Raw genomic sequence first — 17,131 nt, 5'->3', positions numbered from 1 at the left:
GACGGCACCAATGAATCTGTAACACGTACTCGCATGTTTTATCAGAGATTTGGCTGTGTCTGCTTTGAGTCCACTGATCAAAGAAGAACATTTTTAATCACCACCTTTCATATCTGACTGCTGTTATTGCGCAGGGATCTTTATATCGTCGTAAATCAACTTACTTGGCTTCTTTCTTGTCAGATAACACACTACTCATTAACTGTGCAAGCGAACGATGAAGGAGATCCGCCATTATCTACTGCCGTGCAGGTGACGGTGACTGTGTCTGATGTCAACGACAATCCACCAATGTTCTCGCAGATCAATCACGACCTTGTTCTTCAGGTAAACATGCATTGCATTCCTATTATAAATCTGTTTATTCATTATTATTATTATTATATTCCTGTTGTCTGAATTAGTCAATTCTGTTACTGTCAAACTCAATGTAGATTAACAGTGTTGACAGTCATGTCCCAAATGTACCTCCAATGACATAATCACGCTTATCTTACCATTACGACCCCAACTTTGTAAGTGTCGCGGTGAAGAGGATGTAATGCAAACATTAGATTTAAAGTTCTCATCGCTGCTTTAAGCTGCAAGAGTTTAGGCTAAAGAACCAATCAGCCAAGTCTAATTCAGCTATGGATTTGCCTCCTTGCTGTGTTTCTCTGTGCCAGTATTTGGATGGCTTTTACTCCCGTAGTCTGCTGTATTCAGTGCTTCTAATTATAGGCCTAACTCCGCTGACTTGGAAATATTTTTCACACCCCATTTATCCCCATCCAAGGTGTTGGGGTCTTTAGACTGCAGCGGCTATTTGGCACCATGTAGGTGGTCAGAAACAATTAGGTTCATGTCGGTCAGGCCGGCACTGTGTTTGCTATTCTAGTTGTGCCAGTTTGAAGACAAGAAGCACCTGATTTGTTGGCAAATTCATAGCAGATGATAAAATCTCCTTCTGTACATGCTGTGTTTTAACTTTGGTCAACTTAAGCTTTAAGTTTTTAAACCAAATTTTTTGCCAAGCAATATGGAGATTGAATCCTCCGCTACTGAAAAAGCATTGCACTACCTGCGCAAAAAGTCAAAGGTTTGATCAGCAGGTAACACACACATAGGGATACAATGTAAAAATGTATAAAGATGCATCGTTTTGAATAAAAAAAATTCTTGCTACAGCAAAATAACGTTATAGACGGTTTCTTTGGACATCATGGTTGCGCGCCTAAACCAAATTGAAATTTCCAGTCTGTATTTACAGTATTTATCGGTCTGGCTAGTAGCTAAACTGATCTCTGAAACACATACCTTGAAATAAAATGTTTTGGTTTGCTAAAGATGAGGGCAGACAACGAACATGGATCACAACTGTGCTGAGAGGTTTGGCAGCCAGGCAAGACTTAACATTAACAAGCTAACATAATTTTACACAGTAACGTTAGCTCAGTGTAATAGTTCATACGCATTAAATATGATATATATGAACGAAGGCAAGTTACTTGTCATTTATTTCCCTTGTTATCAACAATAACTACTGTAAAATGACTCTGTTGTTATTGATTCTACCAGAAGTTGCGTTTAGTCCTCAAAAGCCATTTGTTTATGTTGTTGCTGCTGAAACATCTGTATAGAAAATAGAGAAATGTACTCTGAATGTACAAGCAAGATCGAGTTCTTATCAAAACAGAGCAAATTTTTTGCCAAAAAAATAGATAGCTACAACTTTTTAAGAAGGTTAAAATGCATTTTCAGAGCATCTGCATTTCTTTGGTCCGATAGGAAAGTGAGGCTGTGGGCAGTGGGATTTTACAGCTGGTGGTTACAGACAGAGATACGCCTCAGAACGGTCCTCCCTTCTCCTTTCATATTGTCTCTGGAAATGAGGACAGGAACTTTCACATTGACCAAGGAGGCCTGCTGTCCATATCCTCCCAACTGAGAAGGAGAGGCAAACCTCAGCATCTGCTGAAAATCCAGGTACAGGATTTTTTTGTCTATAGGGGAGAACCAGGGCAAAAGTAAAACGAGACGAAAGTAACAAAGCGATTTTCTCTAAGCCCTGATAACATTTGCATTTCAAACTTTGACAGCATCTTTAGCACACAACTCTTGACAGAGCTGACGGACATCGCGTTAATTCCTCACCGTTTTGCGCGTGTAGGTCCGGAAAGCTGTTTTTGACCATGATAAGTAAATTCCTAAAGTGGTTATTTTTTTTTATAACGCGTTGTGTTTTTTGTTTCTTGTGTTACAGTACTGATCAATCTACAGGTTATTTAGTGCTCTAACACACCCTGAAGTTTGACTTCTCAGAGTTTTTAAAAATAACACTTTTTACTTTTGTCCGGCTGCTAATACTGTTGCATTATGTTGAAAATTGATATTATTCTAATTTGATTTAATTTTATTTTATAGTGTTCAACCTGTTAATTTTTATTTTATTTTCAACAATTCGAGTTTGTGCTGTCATGCTTTTGAAACATTTGATAAAACTGAAATTTAAAATGAAATGTAATTTCATTATTTTTGCAAAGATGAATGACAAAATATGTTTGCAGTTACATGTAAACAATGTCATAGTCATGTATAAGTGTAAAACAAAAATCTTGTTTTGTTTTGTTACTTTTGACCCACCTGTGTGTTACTTTCATCCTTGCTGTCAGGGTCAAAAGTAACAATGCGCTAATTACACTGTTATTACACAATTAATGCGCTGAAATTACACTGAAGTCGTTTTACATTTGTTCAAAATTCCACCTGGTATTTATAGACCACACTTGTGAGTTATTGACCACAGCAAAAGTATATCTCTGTCTAAAACATTATCTTTTAAAATAAAGCTTTTCTGAAAAAATTTACTTTCTGATCTGCCCTACATCAGCTGCATGGCAATGCATGACAGACTCGGTTTAAAGAAAGTTTAAAGAAAAAGTTACCCCAGAAAATCAGAATTCTGTTTTAATTTTTATTCATGTGCGTATGTTGATCCAAACCCATATGAGTTTTTTTCTTACACGGTAGGAGACGGCAGAATATTGTCGATACAGTAAGCGTAAATAAAGACTGTGGTGCTTTCAACCCTTTTAAACATCAAAATAAATACAATAAAAATACCTCAAAAGTACTCCAAGACTTATGTGCCTTTTAAGTCCTCAGAATAGCTTAGAAATTAACATGTCATGTTTTGCCATGGCACGTCTTTAGTTTGTTCCTCACACAAAGCTTTAACATGTTTTTAAAGGTGTGGAATATCCCTTGCATGTCACATTGGCTCTTTTCAGGTAGTTTTAAGATCACTTTTGGAGCTTGCGCCGTCAGTCTCCTTTCAGCTTTTTCATATAGAATGGAGTATCTCCTTTTGTGTTCTATAGAAGTGTGTTCATATGGGTTTGAAATGGGGTTGGCATGTCTTGTGTGTATGGCGCGTCATGTCAAAATACGTGCCTGCTGCACACACGTCGAAAGGGTTTATGATAAAAGAGACGCTCACATTCAGAAAATACCCGCAAGACACTAACTTCATACTAGATTACACATGAGATTAAGTGAGTATCTGGCAAATGCAAGCGCCTCTTTAATCATAACCCCCTTCGAAGTGTCTAAAGCAGGCACGTATTTTCAGTAGCACCTCATTGCAGAACACGACATCCAGGGGGCGGGGTTGGATTCAGATCCAGAGATCTCTTCCCACTGCATTATGATTGGTCGGCAGTTTTACCACAAGACACGTCATACACGTGTTGTTGCGTTACCATTTCCGCATTGATTCGTAACTCAATTAAGTTATTATTAACAACAACGCTGCAACAACGCAAATATACTGGTTCATTTGGCGAAACAAAGTATATAAAGTGGGAGGAGTTGGATCTAGATCCAACCCCGCCCCCTGGATGTCGTGTTCTGCAGTGAGGACCATCTCCGTATTTTAACATGAAGCGTGATAGGTTCACATGACGTGCCGAACACATATTTTAACACGACGAGCCACACACATGATGGGCTAAATTGTGAAGAGCTACGCATTCGTGTGCTGTTGAAAAATAAGTCACCTGCCACCACTTATCTATAGTTACACCTTAAAATGGTATTTGTTGGTTTAATTTAAAAAGTAAGTTACCTGGTTGCCTTAAAATTTTGAGTTCATTCAACTTAAAAATATCAGTTGACCCAAAAAAGTTTCTTAAATACATTTTTAAGTTTAATGAACTAAAAAGTAACTTCCTTTTATAAGTTGAACAAACTTTTTTTTACAGTGTACAGAATACACTTCTAACAGTCTGACCTGTAATTGTAAATTTGATTTATATCTGTAAACCTCTTAAATAATTTAACGTGTCTTTTCAAAGTTACTGTACTGTTTACACATCACCAAAATAAATTTTCTCACATCACTTAAATTTCATCCCCACAGGTCACTGACAACGGCAACCCTCCACTTTCCTCCATATGTGTAGTGAAGATCAACATCACAGAGCAGAGCAGATTTCCACCCACCGTGACTCCGCTCGAGATTTTTATCACCACCGCTGGTGGGACATTCTCCAAACGAGTGATCGGCAAACTGCACGCCACCGACCAAGACCCCCAAGATGTCCTTTCCTACAAACTCATCTCTGATATCCCAGACAGAGGCTTGTTTTCTGTGGACGCAGTGGATGGAAAGATCGTGGTAGAGAAGGACGTGGAGCCAGGCTTGTACCACTTAAATATCAGTGTGTCTGATGGAAAGTTCAACATCTGGGCTGCAGTAAAGGTTCAAGTCTGGTCCGCTGCTCGGCACGCTTTGGATCAGGGCTTCACACTGCGGTTGGCAGGTGTTTCGGCTGAGGAGTTCGTTGCCGATCATTGGAAAACCCTCCAGCGCAGTCTGGGCTTAGAACTCAATATACCCAAACAGGAGCTGCACATTGCCAGCTTGCAACAACAGCCAAACTCCGTCAACACGGAAGTATTGGTGGTCCGTCGAACTCAAGATGGCTCTGTTCAGCCTTTTCAAGCTCAGCGGCTGACTGGGGTCCTCTCATCTGTGGAAGATACATTGGGTTTGGACATTTTGAGATTGAAGCATGATGGTTGTGTGGGATCCAGCTGTCCACCACAGGGTTGCAGAAACTCAGTAGTGATAAAGAGCGGGAGAATGAGCAGCTATGCCACAGCTCGAGCTAGTTTCATCACTCCACAGCACAGCTGGGAGAGCATCTGCTTCTGCAATGGTAGGCGACTAGATCACCATCAACTTTTACATTCCTTGTAACACCTACTATTGGTTTCCGGATGAGCAATTGCGACATGGAAGGTTTTATAATGGTCAAGCGTGAATTGATTATAGTCAATGTCTACTTTAATTTTAGGGAAATATCATAATTTTGTTATTTATGGAAGAAATATATTGGTGGGTGTTAATGGTGATATTTGTGGGTGAACTAAGAATTTCATGTAATTTGAGGGTTGTGAAAAGATTCCTTAGAGTAAATTCATAAATGCAATTATTGAAGTAATGTGTACACCAGCCACCTGTTCATGGTGCGTTTGGCCTGAGATAGCTGAGATAGTTGAGATAGCTGAGATAGACTTCAGCACTCCCAACAAGCCCAGAAGGGAAAAGCGGTATAGAATGTACCTGTATGAATGAATGAAAGAATTGTGTTTATAACACTCAATATTTTAAGCAGGTGGATTTATGTTTTGCAAAGTATATTGACAGTTTTTCTTCCTTTATTGCAGAATCTGCGGTGAGATTTGATGGTAAAGGTTATTTGAAATACCTATATCACATGGAAGAAGACAAACAGCGCTTTCATCTATCTCTTCGACTTAAGACATCTGATACGGAGGGCACAGTAATGACTACCAATGCATCTGACTGGGGAACATTAGAGGTACGACAGTTTCTAGTTACCTGAGAAAAGGTATTTTGATTTTGTTTATTTGCCTGTCACATTCTAGCCCAAAGCTAGAAACAAAGCTCAGCTTTCTTAGTATACTTGTAAATTAAGCCAGGTACAACCAAAAGCAAATAAACAGGAAACTTTAATCCATCCAAAAAGAAATCAGATGCTCACAAACAGTTTTGAGAGCACACTTATTATATATATATATATGTGTATGTATATATATGTATATATATATATATATATATATATATGAAGAGTTTCGTTGCAAAACGAGATAAATCCATTTTTTAACATTTTTGTCAAAACATGTTCATTATTATGTTATCATGTTATTATTTTGTTTTATGGTGCTACTTAGCTGTATTTTTTAAGTTATGAAGGTTTAAATCAAAACAAAACAACTGCAGTTGCATTGATATTAATTGGAATGCACAACCAAAAAATGAGATTTCTGAACAATTAAAAAAACGGATTTATCTCGTTTTGCAACGAAACTCTTCATATATATATATATATATATATATATATATATATATATATAAAGTACAACTTGCAAGTTTCATGGTTTTTGTAAAGCTAAAAAAAGTTTTAAAAAGCTAAATGATTTTCAGTTTGTTGCGCTCACTGATCTATATCAATGACTGGATTGCGCATAGACCGCTTAATGTATCAGCAAGAGGTCGCAGAGTTGAGGCCGCCATCTTGGTATTCCCAACCAGCAGAGGGCGTCATTGACTTACATTCAAAATCATGACACCCACTTTACAGCGTGTCAGTCACACAAGATTAAGTTTTAAGATGTGTGTACGTAAATTAATTGTTACTTCTGGTGTTATTTGCAATGTCTATGTTTTAATCGGGCAGATTAACGGTACATTCACACGGGGCGTAAGCGTTAACACTTCCCATTCACTTTCAATGGGTGACGTCATGCGTTGCCCAACTGAATTGTGGATCCCTCGGCACATCCCTTGAATATTTCTCAACTTTTCAAGCAGCAACGCGTGTGTCAGCCAATAACTTCGCCTTATGCAAATAACCTAGACAGAGCCAGCCAATTACGTTTATGGAAGACTGGAGCATGTGTTGTGGCCACCGCTTCAGGCGAGCTTTCCGTCAAGTTAAAACGCTTTCTTCCTGTGTGAATGTAAAGGATTTATAGAAATCGTTAAGTTCTGTGTGTCTGCTGGACACAGGTGTAAATACAATTTTTTGACATTAAGGTACACGGTCAGCGTTATTTCTCTGAACAAGTTAAAGGAACTTGTAAAGTAAAGAAAACTTATATTCTATGGCTTTTTATAAGCACAGCGGCATCGAAATAGGGTGTTGTTTTTATATTGCTGAATCAAATGTTAGTTTGAAACAGTAGTAAAATGTTGTCTTAACTGTTTCAAAATACATGCCATTAACATCGTTAACGCATTTTACTGTACAAACAATACTGTATAACAAAACATAATTACAAAACAAGCAAATTATTGCATGCACATACAAAGCATAATTACTTATTTAGATTTAAGAATAAGCATGTTTGTCATTAATAATAAATATGCTGTGGTCTGTCCGCTGATCTAATACTGTAATGAAGATGAATGTATAATTACTGTTTAAAAATTAAAATGTATAACTTTCAATAAATAGCTATGTACATGCTTAGGACGTGTGCGTTGTAATAATGTACAGGGAGACTTCAGATATAAAAGTGGAGACTGGTAAAGTAGTAATAGTAATAGTATGTTTGGGCATACCAACATTGCTACGTGGTGGCTTCACAGTTGTGACTTCATCCACAATCCAGTCATTTATATAGATATAGTGGTTGCCCCCAAAAAATGTGTACCAGCCACCACCGCTCACAAAATACTGTTTGCTTAAGAAACTCATGCAAACTAGAAATGTTAACATTCAAGGACACAAGTAGGAAATTAAAAAAACTTTTGATGTGGCCTTCAAGCGTATCAGTGATGAATAAACCTGTTTACATAGAATTCTTAAAAATGAATTCATGGCTAACTGCTCTCAGAGAAACAAAGAGGATATTTTGAGAATTATTTTATTTATCTGGCCTAATGCAACTGGGATACTTCAGGAAGTAATGTTACACAAAATAAAAAGTGCTACTCATGTCCTATATATTTCAAGACGGATATGCAAAAAGTACTACTTGAAACTGCAACCTCTGCTTAAAAATCCCATATATCCTTCTTCCCGGTGGATGTCTCATTTATACATCATAATGGAATATTCAATTCAAGTGGCTTGCAACATCAAAAGTGCAGTCATACAGTATTTTTTCAAAGCTTTACCTCTGGGTTTTGAAACTTGGCAATCTGGTCCATTTCATTGTTAGAGGAGGGCTTCAAAAGGAATTGTTAAAGATGGTCATCCAAGAGTCTTCAGTGGATCTTCACAGAGAAACATGACACAGTTTATGTGCCTCTCTGGAGACGTTACGTTCCATGTCAACCTCAGCAAATTCCAGCCAGCTCCTGTCTCATCACATTTTTAATTGGAAAGATAGGATATCTCGAAACTTGTACAATTTGAATTCACTTTTAATCTCCTGCGCTCATACATTTCTTAATATTATCTAACGTTTTATGTAATTAATTTTAAATGGAAATTGAGCCCCCTGTGACAAAAGACAGAAGAAAAGGTGACTTGTCAGTTTATGAATTTATGAATACTGACAGTTGCGATCTAATATTATTAGCAGAAACATCACTGTGGCATAATGTGATAAAACAGATATCCTTTAATACAGTGAAGAGTCAAAGCAAGGACCTTTGAATGACATTATAGATTTTTCTTCAAACTGGACTTAAAGAATTATTTTCAATATTAGTTTTCTCATTTTGTATTTAAAGCAACACTATGTAATTTCCATGTAAAAATGACTTACAGCTCCCCCATGTGGTTAAAAAGCACAACAGTGCCTGGTATCAGACACTCTTCTGCAGGCAGGGGGAGGGACGGGCTGTGTGCTCTACCCTCCCCCGCCACTTTTAGAGTGTGCTTGTAGCAGCTAGGAGGCTGCTCAGGTTGCAGCAACAGTACAATTTGTCCAGTTAAAAGTTGTTCTATCACTAGCCTCTTTTACACAGTAATTCTGGTAAATTACCATGAATTTACCAGAATGACTACCAGTAAATACAAAAATGTGCTGTTCACACACGCAGTGGCGTTCCGTTATTTTACCAGTAAGACATCATTCACACATCAGTATCAAAATACCGGTAAATTTGTTGAGAAAGCGAAAGTACCTGTAGCACGCGGCAATCTCAGTGGTGTATTTGTAAACAATCCACGTCGTTCATATCCACGGTCCTTATTTTGCTGTTTTCACGTCTGTGGTAAACAGTCGCGAATTTGCTCATGACCAAACAACATTGAATGAGACGACGTCAAACCGAAAATGCGTTTTTAACAACACTACTGTTTGCACGCTAGGCTTCACAGAGGGCGTGCTAAGGACGTCGGCAATTCGGCGGTAAGCTGTTTTAAACAACTTTGGTGAAGAAATGTGGACGTAAACTTCAGGTGTGCTCAACTTTCAAGCAGCATGTGTGTGGAAACGTCCGTAAACAGTGCGGGGGTAAACGCGTCATCTGTATTACAACGCTATGATTGGCCCGAAGCTGTCAGCACGGTCTGACGTCGTCCGTTCTAAATGCCGGTAATCCTATAATTTTCGTTCACACATAGCGCTTACCGGTAAATTACTGGTAATCTTACAACCTGTCTTACTGGTAAATTGGGAGCATTGATTTACCGGAAAGGTTCTGTTCACACATGATCTGTTAACTGCAATTTACCAGTAAATTACCAGTAAAGACTGTATGTGTGAAAGGGACTACTGAAATAATTTTAGAGACATTATTTAAAGGTAAAATAACTACATAGTGTTGCTTTAACAGTAAAAATAAATGTTTAAAAGGATAGTTCACCTAAAAATGTCATAATTTTCTCACTCATATAACCAAACATTCACTTCCATGGTACTCTTTTTTCCTACTGTGGAAGTGAATGGGGTTCATGATCAGTTTGGTTACAAACATTCCTGAAAATAACTTTGTTTGTGTTCATCACAACAAAGACATTGATATAGGTTTGTAACAACATGAGAGTGAGTAAATGATGAGAGTATTTTCATTTTTGGGTGAACTATCCCTTTAAAATTATTTATCAGGGATAATCCACTTAGCCTAAAAGATTGAATGATGTTCTGCAAGCACCTGTTCCCCAGGCTGATTTAATATACATCATTCTGGTAAAAATGTAAGGCAGCAATGTATTTCTCCTTCATACTTAATGAAATAATAATCAGCATGCATTGTAATATAATACTAGACAGTTTTACCCACTATTTGTGGCTTGTCCTTAAGAAACTTAAACTCTGATCAAACGCTCACCCTCGATCAGTCCTCCCGGGAGAAGCTCATCTTTGTGTCCCAGCGCTGCACAAATTCAAACAGCACTCCCAACCAATGAAAACGAATGAGCAAAACCCATGGGCTGACTGCTATCAGATCAGAGCAAAAGGCTCAGCGCTGGATTCTCACACCGCAAGACTCTCTGAAGATTTTGCCGCAGCAATTAAGAGGCTGGTGCGAAAGAGATGATGGTTAATAATGCATACCCTCTGCATCAGTGTAATACGTATAAATTTGAAGTACACACACCAGCTATGTTTATTTAATGCACAGAACAGGCAAGTAATGAATGAATATGGAAGTGATCTATTATTTGTCGGTGGAACGCTGAAGCTGCATATATCGGCATGCATCCAAATGCTTTTGATTGGAGACGGGCTTTGCATCCCGAATCCACACACTCCCTCAGCTCTTTCTTTCACATATACCTTCATCGCTCAAAGTGCTTTTTTTCCCTCGCAGCGAGAGAGCCAACACTTCATACTGTGCAAAACACAACCTATCTAACCGTCCTCAGCATGACACTTGCTTGCTCTTTTACTATTCAATACCTGGGTCGAGTTCATATACCTTTAACTTCATGCAAGGCCCAGACCTTCTTCATGGATTAAAGGGATAGTTTACCCAAGGATGAAAATAATGTCATGAATGACTCTCATGTCATTCCAACTCGTGGGACCTTTGTTTATCTTCGTAGCACAGTTTGGGATGTTTTGTGTTTGGTCCGAGAGCTTGTTGACCCTTTATTGAAAATCTAGATACGGTATACTGTCCATGTCCAGAAAGGTAATAAAAAAATTATTAAAGTAATCCATGTGACATCAGTGGGACAGTTAGAATGTGTTGAAGCATTGAAAATATATTTTGGTCCAAAAATAACAAAATTAAGACTTTATTCAGCATTGTTTTCTCTTCTGCATCTGTTGTGAAGCGCATGCGCAAGACTAAAATCACGTGACTGCAGTGACGCAGATGACGTGTTATCCTCAGACATGTTTGCGAAGTTTTTTTCCCAAACTTACAGTGTGCGCACCAGATAACACGTAAGCCGCGTCGTTCGTCATCTGTGTAACTGCAGTGACTTTAGTCTTGTGCATGTGCTTCACAACAGATGCAGAAGAGAAGACAATGCTGAATAAAGTCGTAATTTTTGTTATTTTTGGACCAAAATGTATTTTCGATGCTTCAACACATTCTAACTGGCCCACTGATGTCACATGGACTACTTTGATTGTGTTTTTGTTACATTTCTGGACATGGACACTATACCGTACGACGTAGATGTTCAATAAAGGGTCAGCAAGCTCTCGGACTTAGTGTTAAACATCTTAAACTGTGTTTGAAACGGCATGAGGGTGACTCATTGATGACATTATTTTCATTTTTGGGTGAACTATCCCTTTTATACATGGTAAATAAAGGTCTCAAATGTGAAGTGTGTAATATCTTTGATGTTAAAATCCCTGCAAAGATAAACCGAAGTACATATTTGTATGTTTAGCATTTGTATGGAGTATACAATGCAATTCTTTGAAAGCACGGCTGTTTCTTAAAGTGGTCTGACATTTAAACTTTTGCTTTATCCAGTTGCGTGAATTTTGGGGTAGAGTGGAAATTTTTGGGAAACCCTTATGACAGTAGTCCCTATTTTTTGCATTTCAGTTGGCATGGGTGGCACAGAATTTATACACTCATTTCTTTCTGATCTGATTCAGTTGTTTGTTTGTGTTTTTCTAGCTGGTAGACAAGGAGCTGCGTTTCAGATATAAATGTGGCAACATGGTCCCTGCCAGCCTGCAGGTGTTCAACCATCCTGTGGCCGATGGCCGTTGGCACAACGTCTCTCTGGAGGTCAATGGCACAACCCTTAGACTCACCGTTGATGCCAGCCACACCAACTCCACCGTTCTGCCACGACCCTGCAAGCTTACTCAGTCCGGTGGGGCTTTGATGCTTGCCAATTCTAATCCCAGTACAGATGCCCTGCGACACGGATTCAGTGGCTGTTTGGAGAGCTTAGAGTTCAATGGAGAAGCAGTGAGAAAGGAGGAGGGGATGGCAAATTTTGGCCCACAGAGTGGCAGACTCTTTGGGATCTATCAGTGCTGCTCTGATGTAAAGAGCTGTGCCAATAATCCTTGTGGGAATGGAGGCACTTGTGTCGAAAACTCCAGTGGAGGTGAGAATAAAATGTTATTGTGGGATAAAGGTTGCACTAAGATTGAAATATTAAAGATTGACTTATTGTGCCTATTGTTTATTTGCGCACCAGCAAACTATTATGTATGTGAATCAGTTTAATGAACATGCAGGCCAAAAAGTCAAAGTTTACACTATGATCTGAGCCCAAAGGAGATCCTATTAATATGTTTGACCTGTCAGAAATAAGCATGAGATACAGTTTTACGTCTTTCCTCCAGAGTTTCGCTGCAGCTGTCCGTTGCCATACTATGGCTCCCACTGTGAGAAGAACAATCTGACGGATGATCCCTGTGCATCTCATCCCTGTGTCAATGGTCTGTGCGTGCCAAACACTCAGGGTTACGTCTGCAACTGTTCAGAGCAAACTGCTGGAAACAGGTGAGAATCACACAGTGGAGCTCCTGTGATGTTTTGCACTTTGCACAATTAGGTGACACCTCTTTGTTAAATGTACTGGATCTGTATGGTGATGTATTTTCCCATGCCTATCTACTAGACCGAACTGCATTTCTCAGAACATGTTACAAGTAAAAATTGGTTTCTATTTCTATTTTTTTCTGTGCAATTTTCATTAAATGTAATTTCATTGTTTCTCTCTTGACAGATGTCAGAATGATACAGTCAATGCGTGCAATCCAAATCCCTGCCTCAACGGTTTTGACTGTTCAATGGCAGAGAACCTGATCCACTGTGAGCGCACCACTTCTCCTCAGCACTTCTATGTGGAGATTGCAGAGATCTGCGCTGGCATACTGGGGCTCATCCTTGTCGTTGTGGGCTTTGTGTGTCTTCGAAAATGGTACATCAGCCATAAGAAGCACAAGTCAGGCTGTGTGCAGGATTCCAATGGATACTTCGCAACTATGCCAAAAAGCATGGTGAAAGCAAAGGAGATCAGCTCTCCTGTGGAGATCAGCACCCTGATTGGCTCTGGAAGCGATCTGGACAATAGCCCCTTCCGTTCGCTGAAACCCCGCAGTCAGCGTGAGCTCGGTCCTCAGGTAGGACCTCGCTCGCATAGAGTTCAAGGTCCTGTGATTTGCAGCGTGGCCCCCAATCTACCTCCTCCGCCCTCTTCCTGCTCTGATAATGATTCGATTAGAAAAAACATGTGGGAGCACGACTATGAAGGTAAGAATTTAAATTTTATTTTTGAAGCTTCAGTAATTTGGAATTTATTGATAGATGTGAAGAGGGCAGATAAGAAAGTTGGAGGACAAATAGCTGGGTGCATTTGTGTTGGTAAATGAAAGCATGCGCAGGCCGCGTTTCATTAAACTTCTGTTCTTCTACTTAAAATATGGCCTAATAACTGTAAGACATTTATTATTGTGATGTCAAGGACAGTTCATCCCTAACAGTCAAACAATATTATATTTGAGAAAGTTCAAATGAACATACACAGTCAGGGGCGTCATGCACCAATTTTTTTAAGGGGGCACAGTGTGCACAGCTCACAGAAATATGTGCATACACAGACATCAAACGAAATATTATAGAGCTTTCAGTCTTTTCCATGGCACTTACATTTCGAACAAGCAGGGGTGCTTTCATGCAAAAACCTCCAAAATAAAAGTGCTGACTAACTTTTATATCAAATACTATTCAATTGGAATAATGACATATTGGCAAAATATTTACATCTGAGACGGCATGTTTTGTTTATTTACGTTTTGTTTAATGACTTGTCTAATTGTGTCATTAATGCATTTGGAACAAAACTGCATTATCCTATGAAATTATTTTAATTTAAATCCATAAAGTATATAAACAACAAAAATGACATAAGCTATAGCCACGTGATTGATTTTAATGTTCAATAATGATTTAAAAAAATATGTTTAGATGAAATTATTAGAGGAATGGATTTTTGCATTCATTTTTTCCTCATATGTGAGCATGTTTGATTCCGCGCCCCCGTGAACTCTGGCAAACTTTTGGCGTTGTACCAAGAAGATGAATCTAGAAATCTCTACTACGTCGAGACGGTCACATTTTAAACCATAAATTTTCTACACAGAGGAGGTTAACTGCACATTACCATACTGGGGTTTGGAAATTTTGTGAGTGTTCTTACACGTTTTAATTCCTCAGAGAGCAAAATGCAGCAGCAATAGCAAAGCTCGTGAGTGCAGCGCCTGCCGCCAGAATAAAGTAATGTAACACGATCAAAACAATATCGAAACGGCAAAAATCTCTGAAAAATGACAAGGATGCAGCACAGAATTGACAATATTGTGCATATTAAACAGATTTAAAGAAAGTAACAGATTAATGGACGCTTCTTTGATTTTGAGTTTGCATGCAAAATCCATTTAGCTAAAAAAAAACGAGGGGGCACATGCCCCCTCAGTTTGAATGGGCATGACGCCTCTGCAAAGCATAGTTTCAAAAGGTTTTAAAAATACGCCAGTGCATGTACAGTATTTTGCGTCACGTAAATTGCGTCATGCGCTTTGTATGCGGACCTTTGAACTACACTTCTGTCTTTAGTCACCTCATAAAATGCGTTGAGATGAGTGACAAGTCGGTCCCAGCGCATCAAGACACTAATCCCTCTTAATTCTCATTTACAGTGTATCCAGCAGATCCTGACTACTATGGCCGACCTTCCGTTCAAGAATTCCCACAGTTTGACATCGTGGAAAGCACCTACTCAAACGCTCCTACCGAACCCCGCAGAAACTCTCGTTTCGGAGGCTTCCCTTTCCCTCTTGATCGTGTCGATCGCCGCGCTCCATTGCCCCCCTGTTACAGCAACCAGAACTTAGATGACTTCCTAGGGCCGGATGGGCTGCCACTGCCCAGCCCTCAGTGCCCTAATGAGTACACTGCCATAAGCTACTACCCTACCCAGCACACTCGAAGCCTGGACAATGTTTCCAGCAGCTACAAAAGGCTCAGTGTGCGCTTGAGTGTGGCCCAACCTTCCTATGCGGATAGCGGTGGATCCAATCGGGCCGGATCTGCTCAAAGGACATCTCGCAATTATGCCGGCTCAGATATGGTAGAAAGTGACTACGGCAGCTGTGAAGAGGTCATGTTTTAAGCAGCCGATCATTGTTGGAGTTTAAACACGAAAGGTCATTTCTTACACATAGTATATGAAGCTCAATGGCTGAAGGCCACACAAGCACTAAGACTATCAGTATTAATAGTCGTTTTCAGGGAAAAAAACGAATATATGTGTGTAAAATCTAAATATTTTTACTATTTTACATTCCTGTAGATTTATTGCATGACCTTAAACATGTCTACGGTGTGATTAAAAAGTGTCTAAAGATTATGCACCCTCAATTATACAACTTTAATCGCACCCTGCCCTGTTAATTTAGAAAGTCTATATATAACCCCATTTGTTTAAATTAAATGACTGATTGTTGTGTTGCATGTCATTATCAGATCGGACACAATTTGTTGCACAGATCATTTTTGTTATGTAAACATAACTGATGTGTAATATTTGTACACTTTCTCAAGATGCATTTTACCGATGCAGGGTATCAAGAGACATATTTTCCAACAATAGAAAGCTGTATAGGAGAAAGCATTGATTTGTGAGAATAGACTGAAGCAGAGGCTGGTTCTTTGCTAAATAATAAATACGCAATGTGAAATTACATGGATGTTTATGAAATATACGTCCCCTATTATCATAGATGTTTGATAGATGTCAGTAGTAGATTGAGAAATGTTTGTCAACTTAAAGTACTTTTAGCTGAATGTGTCCAAATTGCAGTACTTGGTGAATAGTAATAGCAGATGCTGTAATTTTAAATGTGAACTTGACACTATAAACTTTTGATGCAGCAGCCGTTATGCAGTTTTCAGTGATCAAAGGCAATCAAACTCAAGCCATGAAAAATCCTGATGTAGCTTTTTAATGCTACTTGACAAACTTTTATAGTGCTTACTAAATGAAAAATATAAAAAACCTTTGCAAGTATGAAATAAAATTTGCTGATAAGAGATGAACTGATTCAAACTCATTGTTTGAACAATATTTTATATTTTACAAAGATTTTGTTTTTGATTTGTATTCATATCAGTGATGGAGGTCGTATGGGTATTTTGTTTTGATTTCAAATGTAATGAATGGGATTTTTTTATATGTTAATAAGTAAATACTACTGACACGTGTGATTTGTTTCAAATCTGTGACTGCACATTGGTTTGTGCCATCTGATTTTATTGCATGTGGTCAGTGAAACTTCTCCCTTGTTTGCTACTTCATTGTAGTGTTTAGTCTGTAGTCTTTCAAAATGACAGTACAGTGTTGATGTAAATATGAATGGCAGCTGTTGTAAGTATTTGTCGATATGAACAGTTGTTTGTACAGTGGGTGTGGTTGTGACATATGTTGCGAATGTACCTTTTTGTATTTAGAAAGTTCAATGCTGGCTGAACCCCATGCTTTTTTAAATGAGTTCCTCTGTGAGAGAATTTATGTTGGCTGCCATTTCTCATCTCTATAGAAAATATGATTTATCGAAAATAAAATTGTTTACTATACAAAATGTGTATAACCTGTGTTTTGAAAAAAAATATGTTGGTGACATTTTTCTTCAGTGGAACAATAAAGAAGATATTTTGCAGAAACCGCAGTGCTCT

At 38.6% G+C, this 17,131-nt stretch overlaps 1 protein-coding gene across 1 annotated transcript in view; it reads left to right on the top strand.

Annotated features, from left to right (window-relative positions):
- Positions 1 to 17,119, top strand: part of fat2 (FAT atypical cadherin 2) — a 47,350-nt gene extending 30,231 nt beyond the window's left edge. The window contains exons 17-24 of the mRNA XM_055177772.2: positions 184 to 327; positions 1,768 to 1,965; positions 4,400 to 5,201; positions 5,713 to 5,867; positions 12,056 to 12,497; positions 12,739 to 12,898; positions 13,125 to 13,651; positions 15,097 to 17,119. Of these exons, the coding sequence (XP_055033747.2) occupies positions 184 to 327; positions 1,768 to 1,965; positions 4,400 to 5,201; positions 5,713 to 5,867; positions 12,056 to 12,497; positions 12,739 to 12,898; positions 13,125 to 13,651; positions 15,097 to 15,569 (2,901 nt within the window). The 3' untranslated portion in view covers positions 15,570 to 17,119. The remainder of the gene's footprint in view (positions 1 to 183; positions 328 to 1,767; positions 1,966 to 4,399; positions 5,202 to 5,712; positions 5,868 to 12,055; positions 12,498 to 12,738; positions 12,899 to 13,124; positions 13,652 to 15,096) is intronic.
- The last annotated feature ends 12 nt before the right edge of the window (positions 17,120 to 17,131 follow it).

This window comes from Misgurnus anguillicaudatus, chromosome 16 (genome assembly GCF_027580225.2).
Source record: "Misgurnus anguillicaudatus chromosome 16, ASM2758022v2, whole genome shotgun sequence".
Classification (NCBI taxonomy): Eukaryota; Metazoa; Chordata; class Actinopteri; order Cypriniformes; family Cobitidae; genus Misgurnus; species Misgurnus anguillicaudatus.
This window is presented reverse-complemented; position numbering and strand designations above follow the sequence as displayed.